This window comes from Penicillium samsonianum (assembly GCF_028829775.1).
Source record: "Penicillium samsonianum strain IBT 33392 chromosome Unknown utg000007l_segment0_segment0, whole genome shotgun sequence".
Lineage (NCBI taxonomy): Eukaryota > Fungi > Ascomycota > Eurotiomycetes > Eurotiales > Aspergillaceae > Penicillium > Penicillium samsonianum.
The window spans coordinates 912,385-938,271 of NW_026643265.1; the positions used below are offsets into that span (position 1 = coordinate 912,385).

Genomic DNA, 25,887 nt, shown 5'->3' on the forward strand with positions numbered 1-25,887 from the left:
AACATGGGAGAACTGTTTAGGCTCCCCAGTGCTTATAAAAGACCACAGATCCTCATGAATTTGATGCTCGTTCATCATCGGCGGCCTCTGCACTTGTCGTTCGAATTCGGTCTCTGGGGCGAGTTCACGTTCTTGCTCTTCTTGAAGAGCAGAAGAAACAAATTTGAGGCCGTCGAATTCATTGCACCGATCGGAAATCAAGCTTGAATTTGGGCTTTCGTCGTCTCGAGAATCTAATGTTGAATTTTCCGCATAGTCGGTAGCGGTATTCGAGACACTGACATTCCGTTTCAAGGAAGCTTTCAGCTTGGCTTTGAGATACCCCGAGAGAATAATCTATGAAGGCGTGGTTCCTGAGCCAGCTGGGCTTGGTGAAAGCACAAGCAAGCAAGAGGCCACATGTACCGGCTGGCGGGGAGGGGACAAGCAAGCAGGCCATACACATGTAGGACTTGGCTGAGCGTGTGTTTCCTCCCCTTCCATATTTATTTCAGCATCTCCCAGACCTTTTCCCTTCTGTTCCCTCTCTCTCTCTCGCGTACCTCAGTCATGTTTTACCTGGACAAAAATCTCACAAGAAGGACACAGATATCAAGATCACCACCCCATTCTCAACCCGGAAGAGCAACAGTGGCCTTTTAGTCACTTACATTGTGCTCACCCAGCTAGTTAGCTAGTTGAAGGAATATCACTTCACAACCGTGGCTAGTTTCCCTCTTGTCCCTTCTCGTCGCCCCACGGCGGGGTGTGATTAAATTCCATGAGTTTGTGGAAGTCCAAGTCTTGCCAGGTTCTGTGTCAGAACTGATCAATCCGATTGCGTCCTCGTTCCAGCGCCGTCTCGTTATTTCTTCGGGTCTCCTTGTGAAATCCTGAGCCGTTCGTCTTACCTGGGCATGTACCGTTAACAGGCTATACACTGCACAATAGACCCTATATATTGTATATATGCGCACGCTGGAGGATTCCCTGGCAGTCCTGAATTTGATTACTTGTGAGCAGTTATATAAAGTGCTTTCTGTATATCAATTGATGCAGTACAAGTATTTGCATTGTCTCTTACAAGGTTAGTTTGTCTTCTTAGGTTATCACCCTGGTAACACTATAGTCTACAGGTTGATACACTATAGAAACACCAATTAAATGCCATTAATGCCACAATAGAAACGGTGTTTTGCTTGATGATTAATGCTTGAGATACTATTCCAATTGGAAGGTTGGGAGCAAGTGTGGTGGAATATGTATGTAGGATCTCCGATCTAGGAAACGCTACGGCAGACGCGGAATATCTAGTGAATAACCCTACACCGCCACTTAAAGTATCATAGCAATTTGTGTTTAGAAAAGCAAGGAATATGTATAGATGCGACGGAAACAATATTTGTTATCATTTTACATACAATGGCTAAGCCATCTATTTGAAATTAGGTCAACTCCACGGGAAAGCCAGAAGATACACAAAGCCAAGAGACCAAACCAATCCTATTCGGGTATGTAAGTTTTTGAGTTGGAAATTCGATATATAGCTTAGCCAGGGGGCAGGGTGCTGGCATCGACAACGTCGGCAGCATCCTTCTCGATGTCCTCGTTGGGCTCACCCAGAGGAGAGCGAGGAAGGGCCATCAGACCGGTCCGGGTGGACTCGAGAATACCGAAGGGACCGATCAGCTTGAGGAAAGAGTCGATACGGGAAGGCTTGGCGGAGCTGTAGGAGGTTGTATGAGTCAATTGTGGTCAAAAAGGATGAGTCAGGAGAGAGAAAATACTTACACCTCGACAATGCAGTTGTTAGTGCTGATATCCAGGACCTTACCACCGAACTGGTGAGTCAGACGGGTAATGGCATCCAAGTGCTCGTGCTTGTGACGCAGAGCCTGACTCTGGGGAAGGTGGCGGGGGTGGTATTGCTGGGCGGTGTGGTCAAGGCTGTGGTGCTTGTGGTCCAGGGAGTCTGGTGAGGTGGTGATCTCGCGGTGGTGCTGGAGAAGCTCCTCAAAGAACTCAGGACCAAGGATAGAGACCTTAGCTAGGAGAAGCTCACGCTGCACAAGAGCGGAGTCGGTGTAGTCCAACACAGCCCAAACGGGGACGAGGTCGTCAAGCTGGCGGCGAGCCTGCTCGACGACACCATCCTGGCCCTGCAGCACGATGGTCATGCGCGAGAGATCCTCAACCTCGGTGTTGCACACCACAAGACTGTCGATGTTGAAGCCGCGGGCGGCCAAGATACCAGACACACGGGACAGCACACCAGGCTCGTTCTGCACGAGGCAGTTCAGGATGTGCCTCTTGGGTGGGTTGGAGGGAGCCACGGGAGTCTCATAGAGGATGGAGGAGACAGCGGTCGGAGCATCCCATTGAGGGGAAGCATCGGAGACCGGCAAAGGCAGAGGGGACCGACGGTGCAATGCCTTGTAGGCAAGAGCTGAAGTTGAGCTCGACGATGCACGAATGGAGGTGAATCGAGGAAGCGCAGCAACGCGAGACCGGGCAGTAGCTGTAGCAGATGACTGCAGCGACGCTGACCCCAGGGACAGCGTCAATGGGCGCCTGAAAGCCATAACGGGTAAGTAATGTGAATGGGTTGTGCGATGATTCACTCCAGATTCGCCCCGGGTATATTCTTTTTAATCGGCCGACCTCGGCGACCGACCGCTGACTCAGAGTAAGCTAGACTTAAAGCGGTGTAGTCCATCTGCCAGTGATAAAGGCACGTGATTTTCTCACCACGTGACCTTCAATATTCAACATGGCCAAAGGGATTGCCAGAAACCGGACCAGCTGTTGGAAATGAGGAATATATAATATTCCTGGCTATTCCCATCACTTTGGGCTTTTCAATTTACTCAAGATTTCATTAGTTTTACCTTTGTGGCTTTGTTTGTTGGTTGCTGGGCCTCCGCCTCCTAAAACTCCTTCCCGCAATCGATCTGGACCTTTTTGAGCTTCTTTTCCCCGACCTTTCCTCTCCCTTTTCCCTCTACCCCACCTTTCACCATGGCGGACGATGAACACCGAGTTAAGCGGTCTCGCTTTGACCAAACTGAGCCTGAGCCCCGGCGATCCCGTTTTGACCGACGCTCTCGATCTCCGTCCAACAGACAGTCGGAGTCGGCCCGCACTCGTAGCCCGCTGAGTCGCCCGCTGAGTGGCAGCCCTGACGCAGAGGCTCCAGCGAAGCCATCTGCAGTGGATCCGGCCGCTGCCGCAGGTGCGTTACACTCGGGTTCATGTACCATCATAAATGCGATTATATGGCTAATCATTGTGGTCTTTATAGCGGCAGCAGCAGCCAAGATTAATGCGCAGCTTCAGGCGAAGAAGGGCATTCAGCATGTTGATGTCCCTCCAATCCGTTCCGTGAATACACACTCAATTCGATTCGTTCTACCCAACTTCTAACATTGTCGAACAGGCTGACAACGCGACAGAGAATTCCCAGTCGCCCGCCGCCGAGGGCGCAGCGAAGTTGAATGCCGAAATCTACGTCGCGGATGGAGACTACATCAAGGACATTGAGATCAATGATCTGCGCAATCGCTATACCCTGACGAAGGGTTCTACTCAGAAGATGGTAATTACTCCCTTTGTCACTTGCTGATAATCCAGCCACGATCCTCGTAGAAGATTGGGGTACCTTGAATCTTGCTTTCTCATCGTTCTGCTCTCTTCTTTCGGACTGGATGAAGCTTACCCTTCACTAAAACATAGCATCCAATTCACCCTCTGTTGCATCTGCTGACCTCCGCTGCCTGACTTATAGATTCAAGATGAAACCGGCGCCGGTACGACTTCCTTTCATATTTTTAACTTTAGGCAAAGAAGGTCTCACTCACTTTTTTCTCTCTCAAGATGTGACAACCCGAGGCAACTATTACCCCGACAAGAACATGGCGACCGCTGCAGTAAGGAATGCCCTCCCAAGATTGGCGAGATCAAGTGCTGATTATTCTGATTTAGAGCCCTCCCCTTTACCTACATGTGACCAGCACCAACAAGGATGGCCTGGAGAAAGCAGTCGCTATGATTAATGACCTGATGCAAAAAGAACTTCCGAACCTGGTTGACGAGCGACGTTTCCGCCGCCGTGAACCCGAGCAGCAGGTTGAGCGGGATGAGTATGGCCGTGTATGGAACTGTTCCTTTCCCCTTTGTTAATAAAAATTTGGCTAATTTCATACAGCGCAAATGGCCGGATGAGCGTATCCCCATCGATCTTGAGCCAATCCCCGGTTTCAATTTGCGCGCTCAGGTCGTCGGACAGGGCGGTGCTTATGTGAAGCACATCCAACAGCAGACTCGTTGCCGTGTTCAGATAAAGGGCCGTGGCTCTGGCTTCATCGAATCGAGCACCGGTCGTGAAAGTGACGAGGCGATGTTCCTCCATGTGGCGTGAGTTTTCATCTATTTTCTTACTGACTTTGTTTTTCAATTGTTTTTTCCTCACTCAATTTCTACCATGAGCTTTTACTAACAGCATTTCAAGTGGTCCTGATGCCAACGATGTCCAGCAAGCAAAGGAGCTTTGTGAGGACCTTCTAACCAATGTCAAGGAACAATACCAACGTTTCAAGGAGAACCCACCCCAGCACAACTACGGTGGATACCGTGGTGGTGATCGCGGTGATCGTGGTGATCGCTACCAAGGTGGAGGTGGAGGTGGAGGTGGTGGCGGCGGTGGATACAGCGGTGGCTACAACAATCGCCAGCAGCATAATACTTCCTCTGCTAGCCCTGCAGGCCAGGCTGCTGCTGCTGCTTCCCCGAGCGCTGCTGCCACTCCCACTGCCGCTGACTACAGTGCCCAGTACGCCCAGTACTACGGCACTGCCGATCCCTATGCTGCTTACGGTGGATACCAGAACTACGTCGCTTACTACCAGTATTATCAGCAAATGGCCGCCGCCCAGCAGCAGGCAGATGGCACTGCTCCGCCCTCTGCTCCAGCCAGCGAGGCCCCTCCTCCACCTCCTGGCTCGGGATCCCCGCCGCCTCCACCCCCTGGTGCAGGTGGCAGCTACAGCGCGGTACGTTTTTCCTATGTCATTCATGCTAGTTCTGATTACTGATAGACGAATTGCAGGTCCCCCCACCCCCTGGCCTTTAAGCCTGAACCTGTTTTGGTGGGTTAATGTTGTGCCTTCTTCTGTCTAGTCGCAGTCCATTTGATTTACACGGCGAACAAAAGCATGTCCTGGTCGTTTGCAAAATCGAGGGTGATACAGCGATTTATTTTGATCAATCTCTTTTTGATCTTTTTGTCTTTGCTAAAGAAAGTCTAGCAGTTTGCCTGTGTCTAACCCTTTGATTTACCTATTTCCATACTCGGTAAACTTCATAATTGTGTTCATAATAAAAGGCTTGCTTATTGACAGTGGATATCCTGCTGTGGCTAAACTCTTTAGAAGCGAGCGCAGGTTGCTGAGCGGCTCGGATGCTGGATTTCATGTCTCTGTCTCTGTGGTATATGTGAAGTACAAACCCCCCCCTTCCCTGCGCCATTGATGCTGTTGGGGCCTCAGAAATACAAGCAGAAAACTTAACAGAAGTAACAAGATGACAAGAAAAATAAAGAAAACACTAAACCATGCAGCACAATCAAATAGAAGACGATATCCCTCAGTCGAAATCCGCGTATAGGAGAGCCATCTGAATCTCAGATGCCATTTTATCCCGGCGCTTTGCCAACCCGACACGACCCTCTTTGCAAAAATCGCAGGCGAAGTCGCAAGGGGATGAGCTCGTAACAGATACACCCTCCCTGGCCGGCAGTTGTGATCCCATTTCTTCCAACTCGAAATCACCAAAGAACTCTTTGATCAGTTCATGTCGACACCTCCTAATACTCTCACAGTACCGAATGACCTTGCCGAAGCTTTCAAGCTTGGCCTCTCGATTTTCGGGGCCATGCGCACGGTGAGATTCAGTATCACGGTAGATCATATTCTCTATGAAGTTCCTCTCTTGAATTCCGTAGTAGACAAGTGAGGCAGCGGCGCGGCCGTCTCGACCTGCACGCCCTGACTCTTGAACAAAGCTTTCGAAGCTTCGCGGTGGCGTCCAATGCACGACAAAGCGGACATCTGGATTATCGATTCCCATCCCGAAGGCATTGGTTGCCACAATAATGGAGAAAACGGGTGTCTTTTCACCATCGGCTGGCTGGCATGGCCGAGATGACTTCCACGTTGATTGAATGTGCGCGCGCTTGGTGGCTTCCACGCCGGCATGGTATGCCAACGCCGTGACCATCTCGTCCGACGAATGGGATAGCCGGCTGGCAAGATGCTCAGCCATAGCTCGGGTCCCTACATATACGATGCCTGACATCGGAGGGAGCTGTGTCACAGTGCTACCAAGGCGGGCCTCTCGTCGGGCTTGGATGCCCTTAAGCCATGTAAGCAGGTTTTGCAGCTGGCTGTCTTCTGCGCTACTATTGTCACCAGCAAAGTCTGCGAGATACCGTACCTCGTAGTGAATATTGGGCCGGTCCGACGGAGTGTTGAACATCCGAAGATTTTCGAGATCTAACCCCAAGATGTTAATCATGTCCGAGCGGACTCGGGGGTTGCAGTCGCTGTCAACGCAGTGATGGGAACTGTCGGATTGACAAGATTCTTTCTGAACCAGCCCAGCTCTTTGTAAGCTGGCCGGAAGTCATGGCCCCATTCACTTATACAATGCGCCTCATCAATGGCAACGCGGATGAGTTGACCTTGCTTGTGAACTATGAGCAGGCGGCGGCGGAAGTTGTCCGTCTGGCACAATTCCGGGGTGACATAAAGAAGGCGTGTGCTCGGGTGGCCGCAAAGCATGTCCTCGAAAACTCGCTGTCTCTCGTCATGAGTAGTATTGGAATTGATCGTAGCGACTGATACACCAAGAGCTTTCAATGTATTCACTTGATCTGTCTGTCAGGGATTAGATGATTGATTGCAAACGTTCAAGAACCACACTCACCATCAATGAGAGAAGTGGACAAACGACGACAGTCACTATAGATATTCAAGTCAGGTCAACCCGTCATTGAAAATAAGAGATGCTGAAAACTCACAGCCCCAATCCTTGAGAACTGCAGGCAGCTGGTAACACAAGCTCTTTCCAAATGAAGTGCATGCTTGAAGAAAGACATCCTGCCCTTCTATGACGGAGAAAATCACTTCTCGTTGTAGTGGACTATGTGGTGGAGTAAGTAAATTGACCCTCTTCTGTAGTTCGTCAACTCACCGGAAATCATTCTTTTTGAAGGTATGTTTCAAGACCCAGCGCATATTGGCTGTTTGGCGCGTCACCGCCAGATTGGGATCCATTGTGTTTCATAGCAGAGATAGATAAATTGAGAGCGGTAGGTGAAAGTGCAGTAGAAGAAGAAGACTGAGTCTTCAACCGCGTCCCAGAACGCGGTGTCACGTGGCGACCTGTTACTTCCTTTTTGGGATTGAGTGGACTTCAATTTGATTGACGTTTGAGCAAAGACTTCATGATGGTCTACAAACTGAACCTGATCTTCATGTAAAATAATACATTTGCGCAAGACACGCTAGAAATCAAGGCGGTATATGGCAGATCTATGTGGAAAATAATGTACAAGTGCTGAATCCAAATCTCAGCTGCTTCTCTTTCTTGTTCAGCGGTTCCGATGCGGATCCCTGGACATTTGTTTATCAAGCTCTTCCTTGACGGCAAAAACATCAACCGCCTTGCGTTGTTGTGGATGCCAAAGCCGTTCAAGTTGCAACCAAACTTCGAGGACCTCTTTGGGGCCACAACATGTTCCAAATGCTTGCAGAATAATGGTGATCATCCGACGTCCAACAAAAAGACCATTTTCAAGACGCTGCTCCGGGTCCCAGAGTTCTTCTTGCTCTGCTTCACCTGGGAACTGCAAGCGAGGGTTGAAGACCTCATCTACATCAAGTTCCTCTATTTCCGTGGATTCATCTTCTTTTTCATCAAGCTCAGGCTTTGCGTCTTGTTCATTGTCTTGAGAATCATCCACGGCAGAGCCCTCGGCAGTTTCCCCGGATCCCTGTGGATTCCCAACTGTATCCGCTGTTGGCAAAGTCATGTATAACCCGTTGGGAGCATCGGTCACTGGTAGCTCCTCGACATCGATTTTCACGCTTTTAGCCAGTGGGTTCTCCCAAGTCATCTTTCGGTTGTTCAAATTTAATCCACGGAGTCTTGCATTTGAGTCGCGCAGAGCCCGGATGTATGCATGCCATGTCAGCCGAAGGTTTTCCGCACTCCACTGCTTTTTCTTCCTCCCATGAAGAGCGAACCCTTCAAAGAGGAACAGATAGATTATAGCACGTGGTGGGACGACAAAGGTCTTCTCCATGTCACGCATGACGGCCATGAAGCTATCGAGCTGGCCAGTGTTGTAGGCGTAGTGTCGTAGGAAGACATAAAAAGTTCGCGTGTCGGGTGCAATGGAGAGAGAATCCTGGAGAGCACGGTGATATTCCGGAAACTTCTCCTTCAGTGCTGACGACTTCTTCAATACGCGGCCTAACTTTCGGGCTCTTTCCCGATATTGGGGCATGTCATAGCTCAAATTTGACTCGCCAACGTGGAAGTGGGATCCATCGTCTGAATGCGAAAGGCGTTTGTTATTGCTTGATTGTTTCTCCAGCATGCGTGCGTAGAGCTGCTCCGCAGTTTGGGTGTCGCCTGCCCGAAGGAATGAGGCAATAAGGCAATTCATGACAACTGTGTCGACGATCTCCCCCGATTTCACAAAGTCGTCAAAAGTCTCTCGGATACCTTCAACATCCCGTATCATCCCATAATAATAGATTTTGGATGTCTTTCCGCAGCGTGAAAAGCTCAGGCCCCGCTCAGTCATTTCCTCCTCCAGGCGATCAGCAACTTTGAATGCACCTGCTTTGATTGCGATGTCGAACAGGATGTTGAAGACCACCTCGTCGGCCTTCACTCCAGCGATATGCTCCATCTTCTGCCACATGCCCACGGCTCGGATAAGATCTCGTTTCAAAACTCTGCCATTGGCTCGGCCAGAAAGATGTATCGCAGAAGACCAAAGTGATCGGGATAGAGGGAGTCGCGCAGTTACCATGTCGTCCACCAATGCCAAGTAGCGACGAGCATCTACCCATCGTCGATCTCGAGGATGCGCGAACAAGCGCAAAAGAGCACCGCGGGTGCGTTGAGAAAGCAAAGCTACACCCGGGGCAGGAAGATCTCTGTATAATCGGAACAGGTATTGAGTGGATGGGTTTGGCTCTTCCCATAACGTTCTGACAAGCTTCTCAACCGAGTGGATTTCCATTTGATCGGGCGACTCATCTTTGTACGTCTTTTTGTAACGTGAATATGGAGCTACAGCATTCACTGCTTCCTCCCAGTCATGATCTGCCAAGGACCTTTCGTACAGCTTCGAGGTAGAGAGGTGCTTCTCCTTCTCGGGATGCAGCCATGACGGAAAGGATTGGCGGGGGTATTTGTCCGGCAATTTCGGGTCGATGTCGATGTCGGTTTTGGTGTGTTCCGTTATCTCTATTCTGCGGTCGAAATCGTATGTAAAATCAAATCTTTCACAGTGAGTTCGCGATTCCGCGTCCGCATTCTTTGCCGGCCACAATGGTATATAGTCGTTGTCTGTCTCCCTTTCCTCCCGTGACTCGGTGTCAATATTATTCTCCTCTGTATTATCGTCATTTGTACGTGCCAATCCGTTGCTGATCAATCTTTTCGGTTGCGACAGATGAAACCTTGAGCTTGAATACTCCGTTTGTCGTCGGGGTGGTAGCTGTCTGCGACCATTGGCGCCTTTGCTCTGAAATTTTTGTAAATTATGATCCGAAGCACTCCAGGCTACTGTCGACAACCCCCGACGATTCGGCGAGTGTTCGTGGCAGAAGCTTGCCAGAACCAGTGAGCCGACAAAAATATCTGCTATTGACGCGACGGACGGGCGAGGACGACGGGGACAGAGTCTTCGGACAGAGGAGGTGTGAGAAGGGGGCTTCGAGGGAGGCATTGAGGTTTGTCGAAGAAGAGGAAGCTCATCCAAGGCCTGCTTGGGGTGAATTCGCAGGCTTGGCGAGCTTGGGGACCTATTTGAATGAGGCATGAGATGACAGACATCGTGGCATTAGGTAGGCCGCATCCAAGAGAAAGCCCTTTGCCACTCGCACAAGAGAGGGAGCCGTCTACTTTCTGGGCGCAAAAAGCAGACAAAAGGGGAGAGGGTCAAGATTTGGAAAACGTAGGTGTGTTTTTCTGAAGATGAACGGCCTGCACTTTCTGGCCTGGCGGAGTCTGTCCCTCGACCAATCGGAGCCGCGCTTTGCCAATCCCATCTTTTTCGCTCCCGCATCAACCACCTCGTCCCCTGCCAGCGCATATCTTGTCTTTTGATTTGTTGTCTCTGGTCGCGTCTCAATTCTTCTTTCATTTCAAGTTCTTTCAGTTACAGGCTGTGTTCGACTGCCATGGGCAAAATAAACCTCACAGCCCTCCGGGTGCGACAGACAGCACTCAGCCAATTCGCCAGTGGAAAGATCAGCAAACTGCCACAATGGGTCGGGGTGGTCGGCGAGATCCCTCCTGCTGAAACCCTCATTCGTACCCGCCCTCCTCAGCACGAGCTTGTCCAACAGCGGTTGAAGACCGTTGCTGGGTCATCGAAGCCGCAGGTCGTCTTCCAAGTCCAAGAGAAGCGCAGAAAGCCCAAGAAGCCTAGTCGACTTTTCCAGCCTGTCGAGCTCAAATATGAGGAAGATCAATTGCGAACTCAATTCTTCCGCGATCACCCCTGGGAACTTGCCCGGCCCCGTGTGCTTCTTGAGAGCACTGGCAAGGACTTTGAACACTACGACTGGAGCCGCATCCAACAGCCAGGGAAGCGGTTAGATGGTGAAAGGTGTGTTCCCAATGTTTCCGCTTCTAATGCTTCTATTTGTCTTGCGTGAAACTTCCCACGATGCTAATGTATTACTTTTCTGGTACTAGTGTTGTTCAGCGACAGCTGTGGCTGTTGAATAACGTCCCGGATATGAACAAGAGCGCCGCTTACGATATTGCTCGTCGAGAATTCTACAGACTTCGGTTGCAGGAGGACATCCAACGCCGGGTTGCTGCGGAAGAAGCCGCGGCATATGGCGCAGAGTTCGGACCGTCATACATGGACATTGGTATGAAGATGGAGAACGAGCAGTACGACAAATGGGTTACCTGGGCTCGGCAAACGTCTCTAGTCCAGGACCAGCGGAAATCAGCTCTTAGCGGTGCACCAGATCTGGGAGAGACCGAGTCAAGTGAGATGGAGGGCGAAGAAGCAGAGGCGGTCACTCTGTAGGAGTCTGAGATGTTGGAGTGGGCTCGAACGCCATTATGCTACTCCTTTTCCAGGAGTTTTTGATCCCCTAGTCTTTCATATTGATGGCCTATGTATATTATTTGATCTGTTCTGCTGGATGTTGTACTCCCCTAGCTCTATTTACGCGATATCACATTCATTCTTGGTCAATTCATTTCTCGCTATAGTATATACATCGTAGATCCTAAGCTATCACTTAAATAGAATCCGTGATATTTCAATAGTGACGCAGGCGGAGTCGGGATGCAGAGTTGCGGAGGTCCGGTGTTTGGGCGTGTTTCACCCAATCAGAAGATTTCCAGCCTCGCCCAACTTGAATGTCCCCAGTTCCCTTCATTCCAGGAGACTCGATTTCATTTTGGTTATTCGTGTCAGCCTTAAGACGTTTGTTGATTCGATAACCACATTCTTTGACCTGCCAGATCTCCATCGTGGCTAATCTCTTTATCGCGCCCGCGATTGTCATCCTCTGTGAGAGCTTCATTGCACTGTTTCCCCCGGTCTTGAACAAATCTGCTCTGAATTCGACCACTTGATACCCAGCCGATTCGTCACTTGGCGACTCCGATCCCTCTTCCTCCACTCCGACTCCACCCTAACGGCCGCCTCGAGCTCAGTTCCCCGTCCAACGTTGAGATAGCCCACCCCTCCGACTTAATCACAACCAACGATGCTTTGCGCAGGTGCCCGAAGTGTGTTCATATGGTAATGGTCGCTGCACCTGGACATTTGGTTTTTGGCAGGATATCAATTCATCAACGAAAGTGCTGCCTTGGGGTGTGCCTGATCGACAACCTTCGGGCTTTTATCAGCCATGACATCCGCCATGACTCGTCCCGAGGACACAATACGTGGGCCGCGCTTGAACCGCGGCGAGACAGACGAAGATGAAATGGAAAATGGAACGCCCGAGTCAGGTAGCTTGCTGGCGTCACAAAGCGATGACTCTCCGTACTTTGACGAGGGAAGTCGACCAAGCACTGCTTTAGGAGATACCCCGGAGAGTGCTAGCAAGCAACCCACAGGATTGAAAACGCTTAGCCCGGAGGAAACCATTGAGCTAGCGCGACACGCTGTTGAAAGTGGCATTCAAGATACTAAGCGTTCCCTGGCAGGCAGCGAGGCCGTCACAGATGTGGTCAAGCCTAAGCTGACCATTGACCTTGGTCATTCACACATTGCCAGGATTCCTGAGCCAGTCGTTGACTTGATCAAAGATGAGGTCGAACGGTACGTCGAAGCCTTGATTTGAACTGTTATGGTCAAGTCTTGCGTTGCCTGTTCCTAGGCTACGGCATCACTGCTCTGAACTATACTGATTACTATAAAGGCTGTCTCTCTCGAACAATCAACTTTTCCATATCCCCTATCGTTTTGCAGAGTGCTCGCATCTACGCTATCTCAACATCAGAGCGAACAACTTTCGTGAATTCCCAAAAGGAGTATGTACAATGATGAGTTTGCTTTATGCTTGCATTGCGCTAACCCTGCTTGCTAGGTTTACAAACTACCATTACTCGAAATCCTTGATTTGAGTCGAAATAAAATCAAAGAGTTACCAAATGAGATCAGCAAATTGAAATCATTGCGAGTTCTGTCAGTGATGCAAAATCGCCTCATTGACCTCCCGGTTGGCCTCTCCGAGATGCATAAGCTTCAAATTTTCAAGTGTGTCGGGAATCCTCTGCGAAAGCCACTGCGTGAAATTCTAGAGGAAACCGAGAACGAGACGACACCATCTGGGATGACCGACAATGAGAAGGAGGTTGCAGCCACAACCAAACTCAAAAGATTTCTTATGAAAACACGACAACAGACGAGTACACCCGAGCCAGAAATAATTGCTGATACAAGGTTTGCCTATCTTACGGTCTTGGGGTGGATATATGCTAACACTCGGTGTCAACGCAGCGATGGTACTTTTGACGTTAAACCGGTACCAACACCGATACCCTCAAAGCGGAATTTGAGTGGCCGATTTCCAGTAATTCCCAGCACTGGTGATAGCTCAGCAAGCTCATCTCGGTCTCCGTCGATATCACGGGCACCGCCAATCCCATTAAAATCACACTATCGCATGGCCTCTGGACAACAGGGCGCTACTTACCACATGCCTGGTCTTCAAAGACCTGGCGTAGCACCTCATTCTATCAACGAGCGCAATCGAAGCAATAGCGAGGGCATAATTCAAGGATCATCTGTTGCCCGTAGCAAACGAATGGGACTGATCACTCGCAAGAATACCGATTTGGGTACATTGGATGAAACGCGCCCATATCGAAACAGCCATCTACGGGGTCTCAGTCATGGATCTGTGCTTCGACCGCGTCAGCCTGCACCGCCAATAGCTACGAATGACAGTACTCCCCAGAGTCCCACCAGCCCGAGAGAGCCTCGGCGTCCGCGAGATGGTTGGGTTAATCGGATGTCTAGTCTGCCTGAACACAAGGGTGAGCGTGGATCCGATGAACCGATAATCAAGAGTGCAAAGGGTATCCTGTTTGCCCTCGCTCAAGTTCATTCTCATATCGATACATTAATCAACGTGATCAAGCATGATGACACCAGACGCCACAGCCTCGAGCTTGTCTTTTACAATGCTTCCTCACACGTTGACCAACTCAACGATGCTCTCGAGAAAGCATCAAATGCTTTGTGCAATGACCCAGAGTCAATCGCATCAGTCACCGAAACGGTCAAACGTGAATGCGAGACGTGCATCGCCGCCTACATTCATGTCGGCACGCAGCTACGCAACAACGTCGCTAAGATCGTTTCCAACGGCGATCCGCGCTATGTACGATCGCTGATGCTGACGATGTTCGGCAGCCTAGTGGAGCTACGGAATGCTTGCGCTATTCTCAAAGTTCCGCTCCAGACCACCAACAAACGTGGCTCTGCTACAAAGCGCTTGGTTGGCCCAAGTAACCCACTCCCCTCGGTCCCAGACCGATCTCAACTCTCGCTGGTCACTCCAACAAGAGATCCCGCCCCGCCCACAAGACGATTGCGAAGCGACACGACAATTCGACACCCTCAATACCCTATGACTATGACTTCCAATCAGACTAGCATTAGCTCTCCTGCTTTCTCCACGTACGCACGCAGTCGCTCGAGCAGCAGATCAAACATGATCAACACATCTATGCCACACTCGTTGGCAACCCCTCGCTCAGGCGAAACCTTCCCTCCTATGCCTGTTCCCGGGGCTCCCCGAGTCAACACACTGACTGGACTGGACGAAAATGAAGAGGAGCGGATATTCGAAAAGATCTTCCATCAGCTGACTGCTACATATCATGCTGCATACGGGGCACTTCCACTAGCCCGTCGGCAATTCATAAGGTGTCTAGAAGCCGCTCAACAATCACGCGATTCAGAGGGAATTCAAATCCTCTGGAACAACCTCATCCGTCGATGTCAGTTTTGCCTGGAAGTTTCCGATGCCCTAGGACAGCGTCTCTCGACCATGAAGATCAAAGAACCAGGCGGCGGACTCCGCAACCAACGCGAGTTCTGGCAGCTATGCAAATCCTTCATGCAGTCGTTTGTCGACCTAGTGAACGAGATGCGCGAGTTGAGAAGTATGCAGCTTCTACCTCCCGACGTCATCATCCTCCTACGCCCAGTCCAAAAGGCAAGCCGAGAAGCAGGCCGCTTGATCGAGGTATCTCCTTGGGCCTACCTTGCAGACCCAGACCGCCATCCCCCTCCTAGTGCCTTGTACGGCCCTCCGCTACAGACCCCACACCTACAACACCATCAAACATCCGTGTCAACATCCGCCCTCACCAACAACCCCTCTTTCCAATTCAATATGATGTCGCCCCCGCAATCAGTCACCGTCCCTGCCACTCCGCTGAGTGCGGCGCTCGGCCCTGCTGCGCAGGCCACTGTCCCGTCCACACCGGCCAGTGCATATAGTGACAAGTTTTTCGAGGGCGATGTCTTCCAGCGTGCTGACTCGCTTCTCTCGTCGAACCAAGCCCCGTTCTTCCGTCGCTAAGCGACTATGAAATATTTTTACGCTCCATCTCAGAGAATTTCGTTTTCTCTATGCGTCATGATTGCCCCTTGCTGGCTTTTATCTGCATCTTATGATTATGACTATGAGCAATCTATCGTGCATGCCAGCAACGTTACTTTGGTGGTCCATTGTAACACCATCTCTGTCCTGGCACTCCGATCCTCGATCTGTATTCTGTTTATCCATGATTTAGCGGGTTGATCTTCTTTGAAAGACTGAACTATGGGCAATCTATCGTGCATGTCATTGAATCTCTTTTGACCATCGACCACACCTAGTGCACTTTGTGCTTCTCTTTTTCTATGCATTAGCGGGTTAATATCCTGGGGAAGAACTGGGTCTTTGTTACAATAGGTCTCAAATGAAATCATATTTATTCCTAGTTATATATCTCTGGTTATACATGGAAAAGCCGTCTGTACGGCTTATGGTTTTTACCGGCCTTCTTATACATCTACTACATGTGGTCGAGGTGAATGATTGAAGATATGTAAGAGATATTATAATACGAAATAAGGTGTCTAGAACAGCATAGCCAGACCACCCATGATCTGTGAATTGCCTTTCACACAGCAGTTTCAGATTCAGGAAGAATGTTGAAGATCAAAGGCTCCTCTAGAGAGCCTTGAACTTTCCCAGGACTAAGTAAAAACAAGAAGGTCAGTTCCGAGTTGTGCCATACTAGCCATGAAGCCAATGATTCGCAGATACAGAGTATACATACTTGCAGCATGAGCCAGATCCGCCTGGGAATGTGCCAGGACATGGAGGCTGATATCCTGGAGCTCGTAGAAGAGGTGATCTTTGTTCGAGGTGTAGTAAGATTTGTCATGAATGCCTGCAGCCTCGGGAACCCTACACACAATCCCAACAGTCAGTACCATGTAATCATCAACGTTCGTGATACCAACACTCAAAGGCGAATGTGCTGTGATACAGGGTGTCTATACATACCAGGTGATAAAGACTAGCTTGCTTCGCTGACCATCTCCGGCAGGAGAGTCATAGGTGAAGTCTACGACAGCATATCGGGGAGTGTCATCCTTGAAGTGAGAGAGGAATTCGGGGTAGTCCTTGTATTTGCCGGACTCGGCGACGGTGATCTTCTTGTCGTGTGCGGAGGCTGCGTAGATGACGTAATTAAGGTTGTTGGTGCCTTTAACCTCGTCGAATACCTCCTCGCATTCGGGGGTGATGGTTGCGAATTTTGTCATGATGAAAGATGTGAGATGTGTGAGATGCTAAGAGGAAGAAGAGGGGAAAGTAGGAAAGGGAAAACAAAAGGCAAGTCAGGGATGGGCTGATACTTTGTAGTCATACAATGGGAGATCACCTGGTTTACCCCATATTATGTTGTATGCGGGGAAGTAGATCATGACGTATAAAATCAATTTGTATATGTTAAAGCTCTTAGAGATTGAGTTCCTTTGGACACATAATAGTACTCCTACATACATACCGGTCAGCACATGGACTTGCATGGAGCTTCACCGTCACCGGTGCTCTCAGCCTCAGGGAAGCCAACCCTGGAGGTTTACGAGAACAGATACCCGTGGATCTAAAATGAATTGTGCTCTTTCCAACAGTTATATGTGTGATGTGAACATACAGTGAACAAGAATAACAAAGAGCACTTGAGGTTCAATCATTCCCCTCTTCAGCCAAGTTCCCCGCTCAGCCTCACTTTGCTGCCCAGCTCATTTTCCCTACTAATCCTGAGAGCTTTGTGTAATAAACCATCAATCTTGACCATGAAATGTGAATTCACTTTCTCAAGAGACACCATTAAAAAAGATTGGCCACATATAGAGACTAATCACTCGTGATGACAACCTCCTCACTATGGGCGCTTGCTCTATCATCACTCCCCGAAAAGGACCAGCGCATCTTCAAAATACCAAACACCTCATCTCCAGACACAAAACATATTTTGAATGATATCCTATCGGCACTCGAAAGCCAGCGTGACCGCTGCAAGCGGGATAAATGGACCACGATCAGCATCGCGGGGAAGGAGCTCATCATCCGCGATGTATGCGCCAAGGTCGCTGCATATGTCAGGAAATTCTTGGAGGTAGTTGATGTCGCGGTCCAGTTTGACCCTGTTCACGCGGCGTTGCCGTGGGCCGGTGTGCGTTTCTTGCTACAGTTAACCTTCTCTGGGTTTGAAGCTTTTGGTGCTATTGTCGAGGGATTGGAGAAGGCCACAGGATTGATAGCCCGATGTGGGATTCTTGAAGCGCTGTTCATCCGACATGGTAAGGGTACTACTGAAGGAAGATTGGGCTTAGAACAGGAAATGGTGAAATTGTATTCTGTTGTCCTGGGCTTTATTTGCAAGGCTAAGAAGCATCATGATTCCTCGCGCATGAGTGAGTTAATTCAAGAGATGGATCACCGGACGTGTGTATGCTGATTGTGAGATTAGGGCGGGTCTTGAACTTGACGTCCTGGGTGTCCATTCAAGAATCGGTGAAGCAAATGGAGGCTGCGGAGGGAAACGTTTTGGCTTTGAAAAGTCTCGTTGATAGCGAGAGTCAGTTGATTGAAAAAGGATGACTATTCAATTTTCTGACATCATATTAGGGGCGGAAGATATCCAGGACGGCATTTCCATGATGCTCCTAACGGTGACCTCGACCGCCGAGGACGTTGACAATATCCAAGCAAGACTGAAGGCAGCACTTACAGACCTTGAGCGCCCTCTGATCAGGATTACGGATCAGGTATCTGACCTTCATGATGCTTTAAAAGGTACATTTTTGAGGCGGTAAAAATGTGAAATACCGAGGCTGACTATGACCAGCGAGCGAGAGGAGCGAGCTTCTAACGTGGCTTTCCCCTGTCCGTGCTCAACAACACTATAGAGAGGCATTGGCATCTGTACTATCTGGCTCGGGCGAGTGGCTCTCTCAAGATCAACGCTTCGTGACCTGGAGGGACTCAAGCAGTTCCGAAACATTTTGGTTACGTGGCATACGTAAGTATACAGAAACCCACAGGCTGGTATATGGAACGTGAGTTTTGTATTTCCGAGCTAACAGGATATTTAGCGGGCTGCGGAAAGACAAAACTTGCGTAAGCTGCCTGTGTCGAGAGTTGAAGCATACCTAATGGTGTGATTAATTATTGGCAGTGCGATCGTGATTCAACACCTACGTCAACAGAGCTGCGGTGCATCGCAACCAGCGCCAATAGCCCATTTTTTCTGTTCTCAAAATCCTGCAGAGCCGGAACGAACCGACCCTCGAGATATAATCCGATCATTGGTAAAGCAGATTTCTCTAGCTAGAGAAGGAGATGACTTTCGCGTCCGAACCCCGTTACTGAAAGTGTATCAATTGCGACAAGGAGAAGCGAGCCACATTGGAGAAAGACCGGCACCGCTGACGGTAGAAGAATGCGTTGAAGTGATGTGTGAAATCGGCCGAGCGACTCCGTTTACAATTGTCATTGATGCATTGGACGAATGCAGCTCCCAGCAACGACGCATTCTCCTTGAGGCTCTTGATGAGGTTCGACAACGATGTCGAGATGTTGTCAAGGTTTTCGTTTCAAGCCGGCATGAAGAAGAAATTGCAGTGTCATTTATGAAAGGAGAAACCTTGGAGGTAACTTCTCAAGCAAATCATGAAGATTTGAAGCGATTTGTGGAAACCGAGGTCGAAAGATTCGTGAAAAGATGGTCTACTATGCATGACGAGTCGACCGCGGCGCTTCAGAAGCTTGGGGAGGACATAAAAGAAGCACTTATGACAGGCGCACAAGGAATGTAAGTTGGGGGATCAAAGCCAAGGATGAACGCCGTGTTCATCTATGAACTTTACGCTTTGGCTCTCCCTTGCGAGGCACCGCTATATCCAATCATCTCGATATTGCGAGATACCTATTGGAGAGAGGAGCCAATCCCAACATCGAAGACAAGAAGCTGGGTGATCCGCTCCAAGCTGCTGCCTCATTTGGAAATCTCGATATGATGCTGCTACTGCTGGACCACGGAGCATGTGTGAATGGATCAGGTGGCCATTTTGGTAACACGCTGCAAGCTGCCTCTTTTAACGGACACGGGCAGGCTGTTCGACTCTTGATCGAGCGTGGCGCAGGATTAGAACATTTGTCTCATGGTATGTGCGGCCGATACCGTGATGCGCTGCAAGCTGCGGTGTATGCTGGCCACGAGCATATCATCAAGATACTCTTCGCAGCTGGTGCGAAGCTTGAGCCAAGACGCGATTGTGGTTTATCTCGTTGTTTATCTCGTTGCAGCATGTCTTCTAAGACTAGCAGGATTGCGCTGCCGGGCTCAAGAGCGGGTACGGGCAGCCTGGACATTCCGGCAAAGCTGGGACCGCTTGAGATCGCTGCTCGAAAAGGCCATGCCAATTTGGTTGAGATGTTGCTAGCCAAGGGGGCTAGGATAGATGCCATTGATGCGAATTATCAATACAATGAGTACCACTCAGGATGTTCGTACACCGCATTGCAGATCGCGGCATTTTGGGGACATCTAGCCGTGGTGGAACTTCTCTTACATCATGGAGCAGACATCAATGCTCTCCGACAGACTCTCGGGACTCCCTTACAAGCGGCTTTGGAGGGAGGTCATTCTGATATCGCAGAGGTGCTGTTATCCCGGGGTGCAGAGATCGATAAGCATTGGAGAATGTTTGGGTCGTGCCTCCAGGTTTATTCAGAACGAGGGAACCTTGATGCTGTCAAGTTTCTACTGGATCGAGGAGCGAACATCGAAGATCCTGGTGGTGAAAATGGCAATGCACTTCAGGTTGCCTGTGGTGCAGGGCATATCGATGTTGTTCGGTTCTTGCTTGGCAAAGGTGCAGATGTGAGAGCACCTGGAAAAGACTTGGGAAATGCACTGAAAGCAGCCATTGCAAGAGGACATCTCGACATAGTCAAACTGCTCCTCCGTCAAGGTATAAGAATGGACGATGCTGACAGCGATGCTGACAGCGATACTGAAACAGCGTTCTGCCTCGCTGCAGCCAATGGACACGAGCAGATGGTGATCTCTCTGTTGCAACAGGGAGCCAAAGTCGACGGTAGTTCCACTCTTCTTAACTGTGATGTCAGTGTAAGATCAAAACGCAAACAGTCAAGGGCCGATATAAGATCAGAACGGGCACAAAGCAGGATAGTTGCAATTCCCCTCCATCTTGCTGCCATTAGTGGACATGAATCTACCGTCGCTATCCTCCTCGAGAACGGGGCAAACGCCCACCTAAAAGGAAAATTACACCGTAAGGAAATGGGTCTGGCCGATGAATGTGATTTCAGCACAATCTATAGCACCCCGCTGCTCGCAGCCTGCTTTTGGGGACATGCTTCCATTGCCAGGCGCCTATTTCAACACGACCCATGGGGCTATGCATCTCGTAACACGTTTACGCCCGCCGTGGAAAGAAGTCTGGCTCGCGATAAAATGGACGTTTCAACAATGCTGATTCAAGAGGCAATTTCCGCGGGTTCAAAGCCGAGCACTTTGACGGTGCATTGAGATACGCCTGTGCAGAGGGATATACGGAGATTTTGAAGCAAATTTTGGAACATTTCGTTGTCGAAAATTGGCCCACCGCTCTTTTGCTGGCTGCAGAACGAGGTAGAGGCGCGGTTGTTGAAATTTTGCTGCAAAAAGGAGCTGACGTGGACATTCGTGACGACAATGGCAATATGGCATTGCACCTAGCCATGGAGGGATTCAAGAAAGACAGACACTTCTACTATCCATCAAACTGTATCGAAGTCCTTATGATCTTGATTTGTGCAGGGGCTGACACAAATGATCTATCTGGCAAAATTAGGGAGGTCTTCCCGAATATTGCAAAGAGCGGCAGAGTTGATCTCTTGAGAGAATTAGATCACCGCGGATACAATGTACTCGATGATGCCGCACTCTATTCAGATGCCTTGATCACAGCCTCAGCCGTCGGTGACATTGAAAAGATCTATTACATGGGTACAAAGCATGTCCCTTCAACTGGGAACATCAAAGCTGCCGTCCTGGCTGCAATAAAAGATCAAAAAGATGAAATAGTTCGGATGCCAACCATCAGGGCACTCCTGAGCCTCAAAACGCCGCTTTTCTTTGACGAGAATCAGGATGTCGAGCCATTGATAATTGCTTCGGAGAAGGACTATCCCGAGATCGTCGCCATCCCACTCCAGCACACTAGACACGACAGATCTGTCGTTGAAACCGCCTTGGAAGCAGCTCTCTACCACGATAGTCTCGCCTGCGCACGCCTCATTCTTGAGTCACAGAGCTGGGAACCTGCTGAATGCCTTGAACTTTGTTCTCGCTTTATTCCGAAATGCCTCACTAGTTGTTCTGGTGATATGCTTACGTATCTGTTGGACCAAGGGGTATCCCCGACCATGAGGGATCCCGAAACAGGCGCAACTCTGTTGTATATCGCGGCTACCGCGAATAACAATGATGTAGTTCAGATTCTCGTGGCCCATGGCGCAGATGTCGACCTCGATGGAGGCGAGTATGGGACAGCACTACACGGAGCAGCAGTTTCTGGGAGTTGGAAGACGGTGGAGGCGCTCCTTTCGCTTGGTGCAGATGTTGATGCACAGAATGAGCGTATTGGTACGCCGTTAATAGCAGTGATGGCTCAGACGTGGGACAAAAAATGTTTTATGGAGAGGTGCAAGTTCAAGTGCCCTTATAAATGCCATTGGTGCTGTGCAAGGGTGCTGCTGGGTTGCTATGCGGATGTCGATGCCAAAGTTGGGGAGTTTGGTACGGCGCTACATGCTGCAGAGAAGGTTGGGAACGAACGGGGAATAAAGATGCTCCTACAACATGAGGAGTTCGGTAGTAGTAGCGACAAGGTTCCGTCCTTCTAGGAGTTTATATGTTCAAATGTTGGGTCAGTGGTACTCGAGTTATAGGTTGGGTCTTTCAAGCAAGTAGCTGCAAAAATCTTCCATCAGTAAACTGATACCTCGTGGTATCCAATAATCCTAAACCTTTCTCCTATTGACATATATAATTGGAGACGGAGACGGATTTGAGGGGTACCGACATATTGAATTAGGTACATATATGTAGTCAATGCTGTGAAGCTGATCTATGTGCAACCCCCCTTCATCGTGATACATCATGACTCATGCTGGCTCATGATGACCCTCCCTCGACACCTATTGACCAAATACCAGATACTCTTGACTCAATATTACTCTTGATATATACAAGTTCTATCATCGTAAGATTATTCATGTGCTTGTCACACTATGATGGAGATCTGGTAACATTGTGGTCGTTCTGGACGGGATACGGCATACTATGAGGACAAATCGATTTAGATATTGAATATGATATTACTATTGCTGCTTTTCTGAACTGAATATAAAGCAGGTTGAGATATTCCTCGTAGCTGGCATATCGAATTAGATATTTCACCTGAAATGGCTGGTATAATGAAGCATGATGGTGATATATACCTTGCCAGAGAACGGGATATCGACGTAAGTAATTGATTTGAATTTTTTTTTTTGGATTTTCACGCGAAAAACAAGGCAAATGACGAAACAAACTCCGTTTGAACTCAGAGATCACATGCTTTTGGTGATTTTTTTATATGATGCAACATTTTTGTCGACATCGTCCGAAAGCCTTCCATAACCATTCCCGTTACGAGCCCTACATGACCCTTTGAGTTAAATGCTAATTTGACCCTGAATTTTGAAAATAGAAAAGAACTCTAAAGAAATTACATGTTCTAAGTACCAATTTTCGATAACTCCAAAACCCAAGATACACCAGCCCCAACCCCCCGAGGTCCCCATAATCAACCGGCCCTCGGAGCAACAACCACATCCCTCACAAAGGAAAACATCTCGCGCGGCTTATTCACAAAGACACTATGGCCAGCTCCACGGAATAGATGATACGACACACCGCGCTCCATAGCCCATGTACCCGCAGCAGCAGCAGTTGGAGTGGCAGTCGAGAGCGTAGTAGCCACCGGTGTATGATCGAACAGGAGCTGCTTGGTGGCCGACGGCGCAGCATTATCAGCAAAGAACGGCTTCTTCGGTTTTTGCGCGAAGCCCTGCGTACCGCGCCACGTCATATTCTGCAGCGACAGTTCCGCGCCAAAGTGGTTGATTACCATATCCCACTCGCCCGAGTAGATATGGAGCGAGATATTGTGGTTGGTAACCAGAGACGGGAGGATGAAGTACTCCGGCGGCACGGGAGAGGGCGCTGAAAGGAGCGTGCCCAGGATCGTGGAGTTGCAGGCGCTGTAGGGTCCGCTGTTATCGACATGGAGGGCGGTTTGGACATCTGCGCGGCCGAAGTACTCTGCCATTAGGGGGAGCTCTGAGACGGCGCTGCAGTCGTGGGAGATGTCGTAGATGTCGAAGCAGCCGCGGGTTGTGCGGTTGGTGGAGATGGCTGTTAGGTAGTCACTTGCTGTAGAGAAGACGGCGCAGGGGCCGTAGCAGGTTGAGTTGAAGAGTGAGGTGCGGACTTCTTCCGGGGTTGTGGGTAAGATGTTGCATGCGCCGTTGACAGCACTTGTCAGGTCTCGACGTCGGAGGTTAAAGTACTCTGGGTTTCCGGGGATATGGATTTTAGCCAGGGGAGGGTATATGGCGGATTTTGCTAGCACGTCGTTGAAGCCACAGGTTTCGTCTGCTTCGTCGAAGACTGATAGGACGTCTTCCGGGATTTGGAGGAGGCCCAACTGTGACCTTAGATATTTGCCCATTGCAACGGCTGCCATGGCTGCTCCATTTCCCCAGGATCCATCACCGAGAGACATTGAACGCACGTTGAGAGGAGAGGAATTGTTGCCCTCCAGAATCTCCGATGCAAAGTAGGGTATGTAGATGCCTGCATATGACTCGCCCATCAAATGGATCTGCTTTGACTGTAGGTGCGGGAAGTATTCGAAGAAGCCACGCAGCCACTGCGTAAAGTCCCTCGTTACCCGGCCATTGTCCTTAACCGGGTACGGGAAGCTGGTTGTGGAGTAGCCAGTGCCAACGGGCTGATCAACATAAAGCACATTGCCCAGGCTTGTCCACGAGTGCGGATTGCGAATGAATTGAGTTGAATTGCCATCGAACGAAATGGGTCCGTTGCCGGTCGTCAGCCCTATCAAGGATGAGCAGCCAGGGCCGCCATTGAACCAAACTATACAATTTTGTTAGCAACCACCTTTGCATCTCCTTTTTCAATCAGACATACTGATTAAATTGTCATCATATGCCGGTTGCTCTGATTGAAATAGCCAGAAGAAGATCTCATTTCCATCCTCTGTCCCCGGAACTGGAAGGCGACCAGCCCAGCTGGGTGGAAGGTCCGAAACGCCCGGCAAGGTATGTACTTCAAATGGTGAAGTATTGTATGAACCAATTCCTCGGGAACGGACAAAGCTAGGCGCTGCCCATAGAACATGAAAGAAGTAGAGTAGTGCGGAGAGATTCATGATTGGAACTCGCCGTGCTTTGCACACCTATGATAATCCTTTTCGGCAAATAATCGAGACGATACTGCGTGGTAAAGATCTAGAATGCTCATGCAGAACAGATCCCACGCGGAAATCATGTTTCCTTTTTATCTCTTTCTTTTTAGACATGGTGGCGGTTATTGAGCTATTGAGCGGGCGGTTGTTGAGCCAGCTTTGGGTATCAATAAGGCCAGCGGGGTTATTGGGGCCAAAGACATGGCCAGTGGATTTGGGAGCTCAGCGGAGTTCATATCCGTCTATAGGCAGTGGATGCCTCCTGAATCACAGTAATTTTATTCAGATCCGAGCTGAACGCGAAGATCAATTGGTGGGAATTGAGTGGTGAAGTGGGTGAAGTATTAACTAACTATCTAACTAGTTAGGGTTGCGAAGGGATACATGGCCTTGTTTATCAGGCATCAAAATGTCAAAGCACCAAGGCATCAAGGCGCCAAGACACGCCAAACCAAAAACATTCCGATCTCGACGAGAGGGGCCCTGCTTCATCACTCCTCGATAAACTGTGAACATTCACTTCTCTGCCAAGCTGGAGGGTACTATGTACCTGGTAATGCGCAACTCAACTGCATCCAGTGGTTCCCCGAGAAAAGGAGACTCATACTCACGTGGCCAGTGCTGGTTTCAAAGTTCAAAGTGAGGCGAATAGACCCCCTTTTTCCCAGAAGCAACATCAAATGCAGATGCAAATTCAAATCGGAAATGGAACGATGTGATATCGAGATATTATCAAGTAGTCGAGGGGAGTCTGCTCGCGGGTAGCAGCATAGGAATGTGCTGGTTGCGTCCACCCGAATCCGGTGTAGATCTGGGATACACTCACTATATCAGTTCATCCCGGTCGCTTTGCCAACTCCTTTTCTTTCTTTTGTTTTTTTGCCTTCTTTGATTTGTCCATTTGTCCTGCATCTTTGTACTGCACTCTCGAGACAATTTGGACTTGTTTGCTCTGAGAGACTATACCGCTGCAATCCCCCCAGGTTTTCTGCTTTGGGAGAACGTTTCATACT

General features: G+C 49.5%; 11 protein-coding genes across 11 annotated transcripts; 5 read left to right on the forward strand and 6 right to left on the reverse strand.

Annotated features, from left to right (window-relative positions):
- Positions 1-1,527: 1,527 nt before the first annotated feature.
- On the reverse strand, positions 1,528-2,561 carry N7471_011164 (acetolactate synthase regulatory subunit; the record flags this gene model as incomplete). The annotated part of the gene is made up of 2 exons (XM_057283883.1): positions 1,528-1,705; positions 1,771-2,561. The coding sequence occupies 2 exons, from the start codon at positions 2,559-2,561 to the stop codon at positions 1,528-1,530; spliced, it is 969 nt and encodes a 322-aa protein (XP_057130149.1).
- A 436-nt stretch (positions 2,562-2,997) lies between these two features.
- On the forward strand, positions 2,998-5,107 carry N7471_011165 (KH domain-containing protein; the record flags this gene model as incomplete). The annotated part of the gene is made up of 9 exons (XM_057283884.1): positions 2,998-3,211; positions 3,281-3,360; positions 3,416-3,574; positions 3,764-3,785; positions 3,853-3,905; positions 3,961-4,128; positions 4,184-4,392; positions 4,487-5,027; positions 5,084-5,107. 9 exons carry the CDS (start codon positions 2,998-3,000, stop codon positions 5,105-5,107), a joined length of 1,470 nt encoding a protein of 489 aa, XP_057130150.1.
- A 512-nt stretch (positions 5,108-5,619) lies between these two features.
- Positions 5,620-7,310, reverse strand: N7471_011166 (putative RecQ family helicase RecQ; the record flags this gene model as incomplete). The annotated part of the gene is made up of 5 exons (XM_057283885.1): positions 5,620-6,577; positions 6,628-6,911; positions 6,961-6,995; positions 7,055-7,176; positions 7,228-7,310. The coding sequence occupies 5 exons, from the start codon at positions 7,308-7,310 to the stop codon at positions 5,620-5,622; spliced, it is 1,482 nt and encodes a 493-aa protein (XP_057130151.1).
- A 317-nt stretch (positions 7,311-7,627) lies between these two features.
- Positions 7,628-10,096, reverse strand: N7471_011167 (pentatricopeptide repeat protein; the record flags this gene model as incomplete). Its single annotated transcript, XM_057283886.1, has 1 exon — positions 7,628-10,096. One exon carries the CDS (start codon positions 10,094-10,096, stop codon positions 7,628-7,630), a length of 2,469 nt encoding a protein of 822 aa, XP_057130152.1.
- A 246-nt stretch (positions 10,097-10,342) lies between these two features.
- On the forward strand, positions 10,343-11,483 carry rsm25 (mitochondrial 37S ribosomal protein mS23). The gene is made up of 2 exons (XM_057283887.1): positions 10,343-10,888; positions 10,978-11,483. The coding sequence occupies exons 1-2, from the start codon at positions 10,458-10,460 to the stop codon at positions 11,321-11,323; spliced, it is 777 nt and encodes a 258-aa protein (XP_057130153.1). The 5' UTR covers positions 10,343-10,457; the 3' UTR covers positions 11,324-11,483.
- Positions 11,484-11,561: 78 nt separating this feature from the next.
- N7471_011169 (uncharacterized protein) lies at positions 11,562-11,774 on the reverse strand (the record flags this gene model as incomplete). The annotated part of the gene is made up of 1 exon (XM_057283888.1): positions 11,562-11,774. One exon carries the CDS (start codon positions 11,772-11,774, stop codon positions 11,562-11,564), a length of 213 nt encoding a protein of 70 aa, XP_057130154.1.
- Positions 11,775-12,158: 384 nt separating this feature from the next.
- N7471_011170 (uncharacterized protein) lies at positions 12,159-15,350 on the forward strand (the record flags this gene model as incomplete). Its single annotated transcript, XM_057283889.1, has 4 exons — positions 12,159-12,574; positions 12,675-12,786; positions 12,843-13,198; positions 13,256-15,350. The coding sequence occupies 4 exons, from the start codon at positions 12,159-12,161 to the stop codon at positions 15,348-15,350; spliced, it is 2,979 nt and encodes a 992-aa protein (XP_057130155.1).
- Positions 15,351-15,986: 636 nt separating this feature from the next.
- Positions 15,987-16,585, reverse strand: N7471_011171 (actin-binding ADF family protein; the record flags this gene model as incomplete). Its single annotated transcript, XM_057283890.1, has 3 exons — positions 15,987-16,012; positions 16,096-16,226; positions 16,326-16,585. 3 exons carry the CDS (start codon positions 16,583-16,585, stop codon positions 15,987-15,989), a joined length of 417 nt encoding a protein of 138 aa, XP_057130156.1.
- A 611-nt stretch (positions 16,586-17,196) lies between these two features.
- Positions 17,197-20,886, forward strand: N7471_011172 (uncharacterized protein; the record flags this gene model as incomplete). The annotated part of the gene is made up of 7 exons (XM_057283891.1): positions 17,197-17,743; positions 17,800-17,907; positions 17,958-18,125; positions 18,178-18,351; positions 18,425-18,449; positions 18,508-19,143; positions 19,254-20,886. The coding sequence occupies 7 exons, from the start codon at positions 17,197-17,199 to the stop codon at positions 20,884-20,886; spliced, it is 3,291 nt and encodes a 1,096-aa protein (XP_057130157.1).
- Positions 20,887-21,059: 173 nt separating this feature from the next.
- Positions 21,060-22,244, forward strand: N7471_011173 (ankyrin repeat domain-containing protein; the record flags this gene model as incomplete). Its single annotated transcript, XM_057283892.1, has 1 exon — positions 21,060-22,244. One exon carries the CDS (start codon positions 21,060-21,062, stop codon positions 22,242-22,244), a length of 1,185 nt encoding a protein of 394 aa, XP_057130158.1.
- A 944-nt stretch (positions 22,245-23,188) lies between these two features.
- On the reverse strand, positions 23,189-24,838 carry cp9 (putative serine carboxypeptidase; the record flags this gene model as incomplete). Its single annotated transcript, XM_057283893.1, has 2 exons — positions 23,189-24,543; positions 24,598-24,838. 2 exons carry the CDS (start codon positions 24,836-24,838, stop codon positions 23,189-23,191), a joined length of 1,596 nt encoding a protein of 531 aa, XP_057130159.1.
- Positions 24,839-25,887: the final 1,049 nt, after the last annotated feature.